General features: G+C 50.0%; 1 protein-coding gene across 1 annotated transcript; it reads right to left on the reverse strand.

Annotated features, from left to right (window-relative positions):
- Positions 1-2,933: 2,933 nt before the first annotated feature.
- Positions 2,934-8,406, reverse strand: LOC116957631 (uncharacterized). The gene is made up of 3 exons (XM_076057152.1): positions 8,252-8,406; positions 6,188-6,478; positions 2,934-5,182 (listed from the first exon to the last, which is right to left on the reverse strand). Exons 1-3 carry the CDS (start codon positions 8,349-8,351, stop codon positions 4,245-4,247), a joined length of 1,329 nt encoding a protein of 442 aa, XP_075913267.1. The 5' UTR covers positions 8,352-8,406; the 3' UTR covers positions 2,934-4,244.
- Positions 8,407-16,169: the final 7,763 nt, after the last annotated feature.

A 16,169-nucleotide genomic window follows, 5' to 3' on the forward strand; every position in this document is an offset into this window, starting at 1 on the left:
CCAGAACAAGCATTGCGGAGTGGAGAGGGGTGGGGGCCCCAGAACCAGCATAGCGGAGTGGAAGGGTGGGGGCCCCAGAACCAGCATAGCGGAGTGGAGGGGTGGGGGCCCCAGAACCAGCATAGCGGAGTGGAGGGGTGGGGGCCCCGGAACCAGCATAGCGGAGCGGAGGGGTGGGGGCCCCAGAACCAGCATAGCGGAGTGGAGGGGTCGGGGGCCCCGGAACCAGCATAGCGGAGTGGAGGGGTGAGGGCCCCGGAACCAGCATAGCGGGGCGAGGGGTGGGGGCCCCAGAACCAGCATAGCGGAGTGGAGAGGGGTGGGCGCCCTGGAACCAGCATAGCGGAGTGGAGGGGTGGGGGGGCCCCGGAACCAGCATAGCGGAATGGAGGGGTGGGGGCCCCGGAACCAGCATAGCGGAGTGGAGGGGTGGGCGCCCTGGAACCAGCATAGCGGGGTGGGGGCCCCGGAACCAGCATAGCGGAGTGGATGGGTGGGGGCCCCGGAACCAGCATAGTGGGGTGAGGGGTGCGGCCCCGCAACCAGCATAGTGGAGGGGTGGGGGCCACGGAACCAGCATAGCGGGGTGAGGGGTGCGGCCCCGGAACCAGCATAGTGGAGGGGTGGGGGCCACGGAACCAGCATAGCGGAGTGGAGGGGTGGGCGCCCTGGAACCAGCATAGCGGAGTGAGGGATGGGCGCCCCGGAACCAGCATAGCGTAGTGGAGGGATGGGCGCCCTGGAACCAGCATAGCGGAGTGGGGGATGGGCGCCCCGGAACCAGCATAGCGGAGTGGCGAGGCCCCGGAACCAGCATAGCGGAGTGAAGGGGTGGGGGCCCTGGAATCAGCATAGCGGTGGAGGGGTGGGTCCCGGAACCAGCATAGCGCCCGTGGTGGCGAGGCCCTGGAACCAGCATAGCGCCCGTGGTGGCGGGGCCCTGGAATCAGCATAGCGCTCGTGGTGGCGAGGCCCTGGAACCAGCATAGCGCCCGTGGTGGCGGGGCCCTGGAATCAGCATAGCGCCCGTCGTGGCGGGGCCCTGGAACCAGCATAGCGCCCGTGGTGGCGGGGCCCTGGAACCAGCATAGCGCCCGTGGTGGCGGGGCCCTGGAACCAGCATAGCGCCCGTGGTGGCGGGGCCCTTGAACCAGCATAGCGCCCGTGGTGGCGGGGCCCTGGAACCAGCATAGCGCCCGTGGTGGCGGGGCCCTAAAACCAGCATAGCGGGAGGCGATATTTTTTTTTCCGGTTTATTTATTTTGGTATAGCCCTGTGAGCCATTCGGCTCTTGAATCGGGTGCAGCCACAACAAACGAAAAACAAAAACACGAACAAGAAAAACATCTTAAAGTGACTTTGTGTGACTGTGTGACTGTGCAAACAGAAAATCCATGAAAAAAATAACCAGCAAAATATGGACGATGAGAAGATGGACGATGAGATGGAGGATGAGAAGCGTCACTTAAATGGTTCGGCTTTGACGGTGGCTAGGGGGATTTCGATTTAAAGCTTTCGTGACTGCAAGGATTCATCTTCTTTGGTTCTTTCGGTAAAGTCACGTAGAATGAGAATAACATAATACATTGATAAAATAAAAGAACGCAATAATATTCTCACGACGTTTCGGCCACAACACAAGCGGCCTTCATCAGGTGATAATGACAGGGTTGTCAGTTGTGAGTGCAAAGGGACTGGTGGCTACTGGAATGTTCGAGCAGGGAGCGTGGTCAGGAGACGGAAGAGGACGGGGGAGTCTGCCGGTAGAGCGAGCGTCCAGAGTCAGCGAGAATGATCGAGAAAGGGGGCGCCACTTCGTGTTGATATATAAGGGGGAGATGCGCGGGGAGACTCTGGGTTGTTGCGGTGGGATCTCCGCCTGATGTCAAGTGAACGTCTCTTCAATAAAGTGCCATCTCAAGAGAAGTGTGTCAAGTCGTCGTTACAACAGTATGGACCAGAAGTAAGCACCACTCGACTTGTTGATGTACCAACTGAACACTGCATCGCGGTTTATCCCTGGAACCTTCAAGTCGACCCCAACACCCTGGCTGCCCGTGCTGTCTTCCCCATCTCTCCGCCACCCAAAACCCTCAGGGAAGTCCTGCGAATTGATGAAAACAGTCGCCCCGTCCCATTCACCAGGACCTCGATAACCATCCCTCGTCATCGCTTGAAGTCACGCCGCAAGCCCTTTTTGGACCCATGCGCTTAACTTAAAAAATTGCGAATTAAACCTCCCGATGATGCTTGGAGAGCTGAATGGAGTTCGAAAGAACTCACTACCCCGCAGACTTGGAATAGGATATGGCGAGCCCCTAAGGCAGGCCCAAGAGCTCCTTTGCTCAAACTCATTCAAGTTTGTGCATTGGGGGGATCGGGGGGCATACTTAACCAATGAGAGTAGGGCGAAGTTTATGAAGATTTCACTGGACTGCCCGGTAGATGCCCTCCAGGCTTAGTGCAGAATTGCCTCAATGCCTCCGGTATTGCCCGGATGTGGCAAAGCTTTATGGTGAGATCGCAATTTTTTTTAAATGACCTTTGTGGTACAGATTTGTCCCCATCAATAAAGGAGACCCTCATGGGGATTAAGACTTCCCATGGCCACAAGACACCAACACTCTCCTCCAAACCTTCAATATCATAGCCATGAAGGATATTTTGACTCACTGGAAGAACCAAGAACCACCCACCTGGAAAGAATGGTACAATAATACGCTTATGGGGCATTATGGAATGGAACAATCTGTGGCCATGAACTCAAGAGAAAAAAAGGAGGAATTTGAGAGCCAGATGGATCCCCCCCCCCCCCCATTATACAACATTTGAAATAAGTTAGTAGGCTGGAGGGTTGGGAGACAGGGGCCGTAGATAGAGGGGTATAATCACCACCGGTTAAACGGGAGCGGAGGGGCGGAAGGCAAAACATGTCTGTTCAGGTCGCCTCGTAAGTTTTTATTTTCTTTGTGTCAGGCGTGTTTCAGTTATATCCCTTTCTCTTTCCCTGTCATCCTCTCCCCCTTACTTAAAAAAAACAACTATGTTTACATCTTCGGGTGGGACCCCACCTGACCCCAGCGGGGTCCGTTCCCCATCCGTCTATCCCCTGCCTTGTATAACTGGCTTAGTTTATGCTGACGGGTGTGCGTACACGTGGCGTCACACAGCGCAATGTAACAGGTCAGCGCATTGCCTCAATAATAAAAAAAAAAAACTCTCAAATACCTCATTGTGAAAGACCCAACACAGGTCAAACCCCTGTTTCACAAAGCTCATGGTCTACCCTAAATCATATCCAATGCACAAACCCATGGGAGCAGATGCGGATACTCGATGCACAAATTGAAAGTTAAACACTCTCCAGTGCGCGACTGTGGTCATCCGGAACAGACGGCGATAACGTATAGCGACGCAAGGCCCCGATCCACAAATATACGAAGGAAACTTCACAGCGATGCACTCCGCTGCTCCCGTTGTCGATCGCAGGGTCCTGATGTGATACATACCACCTTTCAAATTATTTTGCAAGCTTTATTACCCAAGTGGATGAGGACACATTTTGGCCTCACACTGCATTTCCATTTGATTAATTGGGGGGGTTATGTTATGAGTGTAGATCTCTGTTCAGGCCTATCATGGTAGCTCTATAGATGTCATCCATTTCAATGAGTCCTTTTCATCCATCAGCATGGGGCACATAGAGCCTCTCACTCCACTTGTTTTTATATACGACATGGTGAGCATACGTCCATCTCTTCATGGCCAAACTATTATGGGTGCCACGGTGGCTAGATGTATACTACCTTGTCTGGTGTGCATGAGGTCGTGGGTTTTATCCCGACCCTGACTACACCTGCTGTATAATTGGAGTTTGCGTGTCTCTCTTCCCGTGGTCGCGTGGATTTTTCTCCGGGTCCTCCGGTTTTTCCATCCACATTTAGAATCAACATCATGCGTTTTGAGTATTTGGCTGCTATACATCTCCACGTGATGATAAGCCAATTCGTTGAGCTATTTGTGGCCAGCTCGCTTCTGAAGAAAATAATTATAGCTCAGTGGGACTTTACCGCGTAAAATAAAAATAGTCTAGTTTAAGTTTAGTTAATTATTTCAATGAAATAAGTAACTACTGTAGCAGAAAACTGGTTAGTTCCTTGCAATTCATTTCGAGCTGTCGAGAGAACTGATTCACTCCTTACAGACGTCTTTCTTGAAAATCTTTGGTTGATAACTGTGCTACCTCACCTGCGGCTACGCCTGCTGTGGGTCGCCATGTGAACCTTGAGGTTCGATGGATCAGAAAAGCCCTTCGTGCACACGGAGCACTCGTGCGGCCTCTCTCCCGTGTGGGTCATCATGTGGCTCTTCAGGGCTGTCGAGTGCCTGAAGTCCTTCTCGCACAGAGGACACTTGTGCGGCCTCTCCCCCGTGTGGACCCTCATGTGATACTTCAGCGACGTCAGGTACCCGAAGCCCCTCTTGCACACGGAGCACTTGTGCGGCTTCTCCTCGTCGTGAGTGGCCATATGATGCTTGAGGTACGACGGGAGTAAGAAACGCTTCCCGCACACGGTACACCGGTGGGGCATCTCCCCCCCCATGTGCGTCATCACGTGGTTCTTCAGTTCCGATGGGCGGACGAAACCCTTCCGGCACACGGAGCACCTGTGGAGCCACTCCCCGGTGTGACTCCTCACGTGGCCCTTGAGTTGCGTCGACTTTCTGAACTCCTTTCCACACGTCGGGCACCGGTGCGGCCTCTCGCCCGCGTGGATCATCATGTGGCCCTTGAGTGTCGACGGGCGGCTGAACCCCTTCCCGCACACCGGGCACCGGTGCGCCTTCTCTCCGGCGTGCGTGGCGGCGTGGTTTTGAAGGGTGGACAGGCGGCCGAAGCCCTTGCCGCACACGGAGCACAAGTGCGGCCTCTCTCCCGTGTGGATCATCGCGTGGGTCTTCAGCGAGAAAGGGCGGCTGAACCCCTTCCCGCACACGGAGCACACGTGGGGCCTCTCTCCCGTGTGGCTCATCGCGTGGTTCTTAAGATCCGACGGGCGAACGAAGCTCTTGCCGCACACGGAGCAGCCACGCGCTCTCTCTTCGGTGTGAGCTGTTGTCGTGGTCGTCCTGGCAGTTTTTGCATGGGAGGGCGTTTTCACGCCACCGTTCGCGACCTTTCCTGTGACACAAACATTCGGACGTTAACACATTTTTTTTTTCCCCCCCGATTGGCGTCACTTCGTGAGACAAATCATCAATTTGGATGCCCTCGCAGAGTACTGCACCACTTTAATGTTCGAGAAAGGCCCACAAAAGCAAGTTGCTTCGCACCACCGTACGTAGACAACCGACCACGGTAATCAGAGGTGCGAGTGGAAGGTCAACAAACTTAACACAACAGACAGTTCTCAAGAAATAAGTTTTCAATCTCGATGGTTTAAAAGTGCATAGCTCCAGTGGCTTCCTAATATCTTACAACCCCCTTTTAGCGCCGATTAGGTTAGCGCTCACCTCTGCAGGAATGCATCTTGAGCACTAAGCATTGTCTGCCTCTACCAGGCCTATCTACAGGGCATCGCTGGGTATAATAATCTCTAGGTTACCAGTGACATCGGTGAACGTTTTTTGCGGTTAACGTTTCACCTCCCATAGAACCCCATGGTTTCGACTTCACGTTACCAATGTTGACTGACGGTACGTTTACGCTATGCACGTGGTGGCGCCAATTTTCGCCAATCCGAGTACTCCTAAGTGGGGGCTGAGCCGTGCCCTCAGCCAATCAGCGACACTCATTTATGAGCGATTTAGACCTCGACTTGGCTTTGTTTAACATTTTACGTTTTCTGTTTTGTCAGTGGAAACAGTTCTCTTGCAGACTCTTATTTTTTAACTTATAAGTGAATTCGATTAAGAGTTATTTCTGTTAACAGCAATTTTTGTGGAACTGACTAAAAACGTTAACCGAGGGACTACTGCACTGAGAATAGATGGTACCAGCTGTAAAAGGGTTAACAGGCCTCACTCCTCATAATGACCCATACACATGGAGCTCCCCTCTACTCTATCGGTTAGATCCTCCAAAACCACCTCAATCTCCACCACGTCGACAGTTTGGAGAGGCTTCTGTACCAGACCTCACCCCTCGTAATGACCAAGACCCCACGGAGTTCCATTCCTCCCTTACCATCACCATCATCGTCGGCCACCTCCACTTCAATCTCCGCCACCCTTGATGATGCCGCACAGTCCCCCCGTGAGAATCGTGACTCTCCAGATGCCACAGATGAACCATCGCCAACCAGCGGACCTTTAAGGTCGACCTCCACAATGTGCAGGTCCCGTCGATCGACCTGCCGCGTCTCTCGTTTGAGCTGAAGGTCTCGGCCATCGACACTCGGTTTCTCTTCTTTGATTTCCAGGTTACTCTTATCAGCCTGAACTTCCTCCTCTTTTATACGAATGTCCGTTCCTTCAGCTGAGAGGTAAACAGTGAACAGATTCACAAGCACAAACGCATGCTACACATTAAAAAATATATATAATCTTGCACGTAAAACAATCATCTTCACTAACCTGCTTCCGTTCCTCCCTTAAAACAATCCCCATCTCTTCTCGCTAGCCCATCCTGCTACTCCCTGCCCTTGACCCCCAGCTACGACCACACCCCAACCCAATTCACTACCCCTATCACTACCCCAACGCATATCACTACCCTAACCCCTATCACTACTACTTCTTTAATTGTTTTCTGCCTTCTTAGGCTGTCTATCGCAAACAGCGATGACTGTGTGGAGAACAGCTCAGCAGCTAGCAGAAGCTAGAAGCAGTTCGCAACAGCGGCATCATTCTCCCTACGTGCCAGTGGGACAGGAGAGGCACCAAGCCCCTTGAGCGGGAAGCGTCAGCCTCGCACTGTGGGCAGAGAGTCGCTGCTCTCATGATCATGATCCTTCGATATCAGAAATCACCCGAGACCTACACCCTAGCCGATTGAAATCGCTCTTTCTCCACGGCGTAACGTGACCACTCTCCTTCCGTTCGCTGCCATTGTGACTTTAGTCTTGACCACAAGGCCGTCATCCTGTCTAGTAACACGTCTTGCCCAAAATCCTCTTGCTTTTCTTCAATTTATAAAACTGAACTGTTTTTATTTTGACCAGGGAAGGCCCATTGAGCTATATATCTCTTTTTTTAGAAACAACCTGCCCATCACAAACGATAGCTCAACCAAATTGGCTTATCATGGGGGAAATTTATAGCAGCCAAATACTCTAAGCGAATGATTCTAAATGTGGCGGGAAAAACCGGAGGACCCAGATAAAAAAAAAATCCACGTGACCACGGGGAGAGAGAGACGAGCAAACTAAAAAAATATACAGGAGTCAGTCGAGATCGAACCCACGGCCTCCTGTATACCAGGCGAGGTCGTTACTATTTCGCCACCATGGCAAAAATATGATGCTTCAAGCGTCATGTATGTTCTCGAAGAATGTACAAAGCAGTATGCAGAGATGCATGCTTGGAATTATATTGAAAGAGTCACATCAGTCACATGCACGAATCTTTCAAAATGTATTTCCAAATGTCCGAGGTGATTGCATCTCAGATTTGCACGGTTGGCTACGTAGGGTGTGAAAGAAGTTCAACACACATACATTCAAGCATCTGGATTGAAAACGAATTTCTTTAGAACTGCTTTTTGGGTTTTAGATTGTCCTTCCCCTCAGCACCACCGATTACACTACACAATACACTACACTGCATACTACACTACACTACACCGCACCTCCAATTGGGAAATGTGGCTAAGTAAGGTGCGAAAGAAGTTCAGACCATCGCCAGTCTCTATTGCAGGGGTGGGGAACCTTTTTTCTGCCAAGGGCCATTTGGATATTTATAACATCATTCGCGGGCCATACAAAATTCTCAACTTTAAAATTAGCCCGTTATATTTGGTCAAACATTTAATTAACTCACCCCTAATGCGATGGCTGGAACTGCTTCTCTTTGGCGAGGCGTGTGATGATGTTAGCTGGTATTGATGATGTTAGCTGGTATTGATGATGTTAGCTGGTATTGATGATGTTGCTACTCGCAACTGCTTTTCCAGGTTTGCTCCTACATTGATTGAATTTCGAGTCCCGCCTGCGGTTGCCTTGGCAGGGCCACACCAAATGATCCCGCGGGCCTCATACGGCCTGCGGGCCGGACGTTCCCCACCCCTGGTCTATTCGGGGAGAATACTCACAGCCATTGCAGTCTTGCGTCTCCACTTTCACTGGCAGCCAAATCTTACTGCCAGGTTTCTCTTCGTCTTCGTCTTCTTCGAGCTTAATGCACGGCTCCATGAGCACAGAAGGCGGCTCTCCACTTCCACCACCTCCTCCACCACCCCCACCACCACCACCACCACCTCCTCGTCGTCTGCCCCAAGGAAGACGCGGCAGCGTGAGAGACTCCGGCTCCTGCAGCTGCTCCTGCTGCTGCTCACCGAGAGACGTTGCATAGTGCGGGAAGCAACAGCAAATGGCATTACCGTGTCAACCCATACGGTTTACCTGCATTCTTGTACAGGGACATTGAGTGTTTCAGGTCCGTACGGCGTACAGACGTTTAAATACGGGCAAACATGTGTTCTATTTGTGTTTCTCCCTTGTGATGGTACTTTGTGGGATGAATGTTGAGATTTATAAAGGCACGCGGTGACCAATAAGGCATTGGTCTGTAATAAGGTAGGCACTGATAGGGGGGTTAACAGGTATGAAATCACATTTGTCGTGCACGCATAACAGAGCACGACATCTTTGCGTGCAGGATAATTACAAACTATTAACTTTTTTTTAAGCAGTTCCACTGCTGGATTGTTTTTTTTCCGCCTGAGGACGACCGCTTGTGTTGCGATCAAAACGTCGTGATTTTTTATTTATACTGGTAGGAAACGTAGTGGACTGGAAGCCCAACCGGGATTAATTCACAGGAGGCAGGGGATTAAATGTGTATGTCTGTGGATGTCTGTCCACGTGGGAGGGGTGGGGCTGGGTGGAGAGGGGAGGGTAGGGAGGGGCTGGGTGGGGGGTGGGAGGAGTGGGGCTGGGTGGGGTGGGGCTGGGTGGGGAGGGGCTGGGTGGGGAGGGGCTGGGTGGGGAGGGTGGGGCTGGGTGGGGGGTAGGAGGGGTGGGGCTGGGTGGGGAAGGGCTGGTCACCCCGTGGTGCCCTTATAAAACTCAACGTTTCACCTACTCACGCCGGCTTGTGCCCGCCCTCACAGTCGGGCATATTTGCGGAATACACCACGTGGTGCCGCCGTTGACCCTGGCCATTGACCGAGCAACCCAACGTTCCTACCAGCTCCCTCCACAGGAGAATGTGTTTTTACCAGTCAAGGCCTCCTTTGTCAGAAGCGACATGCACATGCAAATGACAGCCCAACAAAGTGGCTTGTGACGTGGAAATTAATCATAGCAAAGTTCATTCTACACTCGTACTCATGTAGAACCAGAGACCCATACTCATGTAGAACCATGGAGACCCATACTCATGCAGAACCATAGAGACCCATACTCATGTAGAACCATAGAGACCCATACTCATGTAGAACCAGAGACCCATACTCATGTAGAACCATAGAGACCCTTACTCATGTAGAACCATAGATACCCACTCATGCAGAACCATAGAGACCCATACTCATGTAGAACCATAGAGACCCATACTCATGTAGAACCATAGATACCCTTACTCATGTAGAACCATAGAGACCCATACTCATGTAGAACCATAGAGACCCTTACTCATGTAGAACCAGAGACCCATACTCATGTAGAACCACATAGACCCATACTCATGTAGAACCACAGAGACCCATACTCATGCAGAACCATGGAGAACCATACTCATGTAGAACCATAGAGACCCATACTCACATAGAAACAGAGACCCATACTCATGTAGAACCAGAGACCCATACTCATGTAGAACCATAGAGACCCATACTCATGTAGAACCATAGAGACCCATACTCGTGCAGAACCAGAGACCCTTACTCATGTAGAACCATAGAGACCCATACTCATGTAGAACCATAGAGACCCATACTCATGTAGAGCCATAGAGACCCATACTCATGTAGAACCATAGATACCCACTCATGTAGAACCAGAGACCCATACTCATGTAGAACCATAGATACCCACTCATGTAGAACCAGAGACCCATACTCATGTAGAACCATAGAGACCCTTACTCATACAGAACCATAGAGACCCATACTCATGTAGAACCAGATACCCATACTCATGTAGAACCATAGAGACCCATACTCATGTAGAACCATAGAGACCCATACTCATGTAGAACCATAGAGACCCATACTCATGTAGAACCATAGAGACCCATACTCATGTAGAACCATAGAGACCCATACTCATGCAGAACCATAGAGACCCATACTCATGTAGAACCATAGAGACCCATACTCATGTAGAACCAGAGACCCATACTCATGTAGAACCATAGAGACCCATACTCATGTAGAACCATAGAGACCCATACTCATGTAGAACCACATAGACCCATACTCATGTAGAACCACAGAGACCCATACTCATGCAGAACCATGGAGAACCATACTCATGTAGAACCAGATACCCATACTCATGTAGAACCATAGAGACCCATACTCATGTAGAACCATAGAGACCCATACTCATGTAGAACCATAGAGACCCATACTCATGTAGAACCATAGAGACCCATACTCATGCAGAACCATAGAGACCCTTACTCATACAGAACCATAGAGACCCATACTCATGTAGAACCAGAGACCCATACTCATGTAGAACCAGATACCCATATTCATGCAGAACCATAGAGACCCATACTCATGTAGAACCATAGAGACCCATACTCATGTAGAACCAGAGACCCATACTCATGTAGAACCATAGAGACCCATACTCATGTAGAACCAGAGACCCATACTCATGTAGAACCATAGAGACCCATACTCATGTAGAACCATAGAGACCCATACTCATGCAGAACCATAGAGACCCTTACTCATACAGAACCATAGAGACCCATACTCATGTAGAACCAGAGACCCATACTCATGTAGAACCATAGAGACCCATACTCATGCAGAACCATAGATACCCACTCATGTAGAACCAGAGACCCATACTCATGTAGAACCATAGAGACCCTTACTCATGTAGAACCAGAGACCCATACTCATGTAGAACCATAGAGACCCATACTCATGTAGAACCATAGAGACCCATACTCATGTAGAACCATAGAGACCCATACTCATGTAGAACCATAGAGACCCATACTCATGTAGAACCATAGAGACCCATACTCATGCAGAACCAGAGACCCTTACTCATATAGAACCATAGAGACCCATACTCATGTAGAACCACAGAGACCCATACTCATGCAGAACCAGAGACCCTTACTCATGTAGAACCATAGAGACCCTTACTCATGTAGAACCATAGAGACCCATACTCATGTAGAACCATAGAGACCCATACTCATGTAGAACCAGAGACCTACAGAGATTCGTCGAGACCCAAGCTAAAATATTTTTATTTATTTTCCAGGTGCCAATTGATCTGCGTGGCTCTTTTGACAGAAGCGACCGAGCCATCACAAACGATAGCAGCTCAACCATCACCATCATCATCACCACCATCACCACCATCATCACTATCATCATCACCATCACCACCACCATCATCACCATCACCACCACCATCATCACCATCACCACCATCATCACCATCATCACCACCACCATCACCACCATCACCACCATCACCACCACCATCATCACCACCACCACCATCACCACCATCATCACCATCACCACCATCACCACCACCACCATCATCACCACCACCACCACCATCATCACCATCATCACCACCATCACCACCATCACCATCGTCACGTGGACATTCATAGCAGCAGCCAAATCCTCGAGTTTAGTGGAGCAGCAACAAGGAGCAGGGGGAGGGCGCAGCAGGAGCAGCAGGACGAACAGGAACAGGAGGAGGAGGAACAGCAGGAGGAGCAGCAGCAGCAAGAGAAGCAGGAGGAGGAGGAGGCAGCAGCAGCAGGGGGAGGAGCAGCAGCAGGAGGAGGAGCAGCAGGAGGAGGAGGCAGCAGCAGGAGGAGCAGCAGGAGCAGCAGCAGCAGGAGGAGGCAGCAGCAGGAGGAGGAGGCAGCAGCAGGCGGCAGCAGCCAGCAGCAGGTGGAGGAGGCAGCAGCAGCAGGAGGAGGCAGCAGGAGGAGGAGGCGACAGCAGGAGGAGGAGGCGACAGCAGCCAGCAGCAGCAGCAGGCAGCAGCAGGAGGCAGCAGCAGCAGCCGGCAGCAGCAGCAGGGGAAGGAGGAGCAGCAGCAGGAGGCAGCAGCCAGCAGCAGCAGGGGAAGGAGGAGCAGCAGCAGCAGGAGGCAGCAGGGGGAGGAAGCAGCAGCAGGAGGCAGCAGCCAGCCGGCAGCAGCAGCAGAGGGAGGAAGCAGCAGCCAGCAGCAGGCCGATTGTTCCCGGCCTCGTGAGCTCCACAGCGAGAAGCCCCAACCTGGAGAGACGGAGCGGCTCGTGGACGAGCGGATGGCGCCCCGGAACCAGAATAGCGGGGGGAGGTTTGGCCCTGAAACCAGCATGGGCCGTAGTCGGGGTACCCATTCGTGAACCTTGGGGGCCGTACATAAATGACGTCACGCACCTAGGGGAGGGGTCAGACATTTGTGACGATGTGTGACGATGTGTGACGGGGGGGGGTGGTTGAGAAATGTGACGTCACATCAACATGCGCAACTTTAAATAAATATGGACAACACGTCCTATTTATATTCTTGGTTCTTTCGGTAAAGTCACCACGTAGAAGGGAAACAATAAAATAATAAAAATATGAAACAATTAAATTCTCACGACGTTTCGACTGCAACACAAGCAATCATCATCAGGTGTGAAAACCACAGCAAGGCCAATTTTGTTTCAAATTTTCTTGGTGTGGTTTTCACACGTGATGATGATTGCTTGTGTTGCAGTCGAAACGTCGTGATAATTTTATTGTTTTATATTTTTATTATTTTATTGTTTCCCTTCTACGCGGTGACTTTACCGAAAGAACCAAGAATATGAATCCCTGCAGTCACGAAAGCTTTAAATCAACACGTTCTACTTAATTAAATAGACTTGTTAATAAATGTTTCCTCCTACAACATCAGAGTGCAGCGCCACATTAAATACGCACTACAATGTGACAATAGTTTAAAGCGATGTGAAGCATGTTTTATATTTTTTTTGGGGGGGGGCAGAGCTTTGTGACGTCATATTTGAGGGGGGGGGTCTGACTTTGTGTCACGACGTGTGACGAAGGGGGGGGGTCAAAAATCTTCCAAAATCACGTGACGTCATTTATGGACGGCCCCTTATAGCGTGACCCCGGGGTCCCCCATAAGCCCCCGGCTCTCGCATATAAACTGCGTTTTGCGACGTCATTTTAAGTCAAACCACGTGAAAGAAATCTAACTAAACTTGCGTCGAAGGCCCCGGGGGGACAGGCGTCCTCAGTCCGCCCCTGTTCAGGACTTAGTGACGCACTACAATTCAACGGTTTACTTAGTACTTAATGAACTAGCCCCACTGAAATCGACAAGTAGTCTCTTTCAAATGCTCTGCACCATGGTACAATGCTACTGTGCGCTCATTGAAAGCAGCAGGCCGGTGTCTAGAACGGCCTTGGAGGAAAACTGGCCTCACTATTCATGTTTAGGCTGTGGCCAGCCATCATTGTGCATACAGACCTGCACTCACCACAGATAATCACACCTACTTCAGCATTGTCATTTAGAGAGGTCACAGTAACCCAAAATTCATCTTCTCAGTTGCCAACAATCTCATTCGTTTCTCTACCATCTCCACTATTGAGGATTGCAACACACATCTAAATTTCTGCCATCAGAAAATTAAGTACATCAACAACATTCTCCCTCCTCCCATTCTGAATCTTAGCTCCCTCCCTCTTTGCCACGCCATGCTAGCACATTTCACACGAATTCCACGGCCGTTTATGATCTGATTTCTGTAATGAAACCCATTAGCCGTCGACTGAACCCAATTCCTACGACACTACTCAAATCATGCCCGGCTGTTTTCAGCCCTGCTCTTGCAACAATTTTAACACATCCCTTGACATAGCTACTGTTCCTGTTTCTCTGAAGATACCTCAGTTACCCCTTCCCCTCAATAAAGCTGGTCTTGACCCTGAACGTCCTAATAATGTCAGACCAATCTCCAAACTGCCCTATCTGCCCAAAGTACTTGAGTGTTTTGTCTCCACCCAGCGCCAAAACGATCTGGTCACTAATGACATGCCTGAACCTTTTCAATCTGGGTTCAGAGCCCGCTATAGCTGTGAAACAGCCCTCGTCCGTGTCACTAATGACCTCATAGCTGCCGATTCTGAATTTATAAGTATTCTGATCCTGCCCGATCTAAGTGCTGCGTCTCACACTGTTAATCTCATAGGTCTTCTGTCTAGAATGGTTCAAGTCGTATCTCAGCGATGAGCTTGGCTTTCGCTAAGTTATCCCCACCTGAAGAAGGACGCTTGTGTTGCGCCCGACACGTCGTGATTGAATTTATTTTAATTTTTTACCTACGTGACTTTACCGAAAAAACCAAAGAGTATGAATCCTTGCAGTCACGAAAACTTCAAATCTAGAATTCAAGCTTGTCTGAGCTTATTTTAGTTGGGACGAAGGCCCTTCTACGGAAGGTCGTCTCATTTTCACTCACCCTAGGCGACGACATCATTACAATCTCACCCACTGTCAGAAATATTGGCATCATCTTCGATTCCTCCCTCAACTATGAGTCCCACATTAACCAGATAAAAGGTGTCATTATGCCACCTCCGCATCATCTCCCACATCCGATCACTTCTCTCCCTCTCTGATGCCGAGAAGCGTATCCACTCCTTCAGTACCTTGATGACTGTAACTCATCACTTGCCGTTGCTCCCGCCAATCTCCTCTCACAGCCTCAACTCATTCAAAATGCCGCAGCCAGAGTCCTCACCCGCATCGACAGCAAAGAACACATCACCTTCTGTTTGATGCACCCTACGCTGGCTCCGCGGAAAATCTAGGATTGACTACAGTCGACCCTTCTGCATCGCGACTTTCCCCATCGCGATTTCGATATATCGCGGGGTCGGCACAAGAAATAAAATGGGAATTTTTTGGGAGTTTTGGGGAGTTTTGCGCAAGCCACAGACAACACGCGAAGGCCAGCAGATGACACACACAAAGTTTCATAACTCATAAATGCAGAAAATATATGCACAAGACTGTATAATATTATTGTATTTTATCTTTCAATACCATAAATATACACCAATTTTTTTTAAGTTACATTTTGCAAAAAGTTAAAGTTTGCTAAAAGAACGCGAAAGCCAGCAGATGACACGCAAAGGCTGGAAATATAGAGATTAACTTAAAAAGTTTAGTAATTCATAAATGCAGAAAATATACGTATTTTATTGTTTAATACCATAAATATACGCAATTTTTTTCAAGTAAAATTTTTTATACTCTTTGGTTCTTCCCTGCATCAATGTTTTCCTGCGTCAGCAGTTCTCCTGCTGTGTTTGTCTCACCTGATGACGGTTGCTTGTGTTGCGATCGAAACGTCACGTGATCTATTCATTTTCTACCCACGTGACTTCACCGAAAGAACCAAAGACCGTGGATTCCTACAGTCACGAAAGCTTCAAATAAAGTAAAATTTTGTCAAACGTTAGTTTGCTAAAAGAACTGCGGTTTTACTCGCTCACAGAGCCCCCCCCCGCCCCCCACTCCAAACCCCCCGGCTGGAGGTGCTCGCTTCGCTTGCCAAGGGGACCAAGGCGACCAAACATTTTTACGCGTTTTTTCCGGATCACGGGGGGTCTGCACCCCTACTAACCCCCGCGATGTGGAAGGGTCGACTGTACATGGGTTTGCACCTGGCTACATCCTCCCAACTCCTTAACTGTTACACCCCGGCCAACGCCCTACGATCCTCTGACACCCATAAACTTAATAATATAATAATAGGGGTTTTCCCCCTTTTTTATGGCAACAAAACTGAAACCTTTTTTT

Source organism: Petromyzon marinus, chromosome 79, assembly GCF_048934315.1.
Source record: "Petromyzon marinus isolate PM22_M1 ecotype Great Lakes invasive population chromosome 79, UKy_Petmar_22M1.pri1.0, whole genome shotgun sequence".
Lineage (NCBI taxonomy): Eukaryota > Metazoa > Chordata > Hyperoartia > Petromyzontiformes > Petromyzontidae > Petromyzon > Petromyzon marinus.